Genomic DNA, 1,016 nt, shown 5'->3' on the forward strand with positions numbered 1-1,016 from the left:
AGCTCTTCTTACTCCTCCACCCGAGATGGATCTGAACAAATACGCAGCATTGGAAAGAAATCTCACTAACCAAGCTGCCACACGGACTTTTCCTATGGGGGATCAACAATTTGCGTATTCTCAAAACGGGAATGGTAAAAACAAACGCGGACATTTGTGCATTTACTGCGGGAAGTTGTACTCGCGTAAATACGGACTGAAAATTCACTTACGGACTCACACCGGGTATAAACCTCTGAAGTGTAAGGTATGTCTTCGACCATTTGGGGATCCGAGCAACTTGAACAAGCACATAAGGTTACACGCGGAAGGCGACACGCCGTACCGATGCGAGTACTGCGGGAAGGTCCTGGTGCGACGGAGAGATTTAGACCGCCATATTAGGTCGCGACATCCGGGAGAGTGTAATAATCTTGAGAACGAGGAGAAGAAAACTGAGGAAGCAACAATTGATGCGTCTTCTTCTGTTAAAGACTTAGTAAAAATAGAAGAGGATGAAGAAGATTTGGACATTTCTGTTGATGATATGGAGGATGATTGCGAAATAGACTGTGTAAATGATGATAGTAGTCATGGTAGCATAGCGGACGAGCAAGATGTAAGACAAAGTTAGAGAATATATTTTGTAAAATATAGATTCATGAATTTTAATGTTTTAAACGTGTACGTATTGTTCTGGTACACATATCGAGTGCTCAGTGCCAGAAGTGGGTAAGTGTATAAATAGCTGTCATGTGTAGCTGACATGTGTAGCCGAGTACTATTATACTGTGTGTCAGAGGATGTTTAACTTTAAAGACATTCCCACAACCCAATGGGGTTTCTGACCTTGTATGTCTGGCTTTTGTACACATATGGTACAGTTGATCATGCCTTGCATTGGAATTGTGTGCAAATATCTGGTGTTTTCATCCTATTATTTAACATTCATAACATCGAGACTTAGGAATAAAATTAATGCAGTGGGACGATATGAATGTTTCCTGTAAGAAAAGCAAATATCAGTCCTAAGTCTC

At 41.1% G+C, this 1,016-nt stretch overlaps 1 protein-coding gene across 1 annotated transcript in view; it reads left to right on the top strand.

Moving 5' to 3' along the window:
* Positions 1–770, top strand: part of LOC140141180 (PR domain zinc finger protein 13-like) — a 49,472-nt gene extending 48,702 nt beyond the window's left edge. The window contains exon 3 of the mRNA XM_072162973.1: positions 1–770. This exon is cut by the window's left edge and continues 1,021 nt beyond it. Coding sequence (XP_072019074.1) covers positions 1–613 — 613 coding nt within the window. The 3' untranslated portion in view covers positions 614–770.
* Positions 771–1,016: the final 246 nt, after the last annotated feature.

This window comes from Amphiura filiformis, chromosome 19, assembly GCF_039555335.1.
Source record: "Amphiura filiformis chromosome 19, Afil_fr2py, whole genome shotgun sequence".
Taxonomy (NCBI): Eukaryota; Metazoa; Echinodermata; class Ophiuroidea; order Amphilepidida; family Amphiuridae; genus Amphiura; species Amphiura filiformis.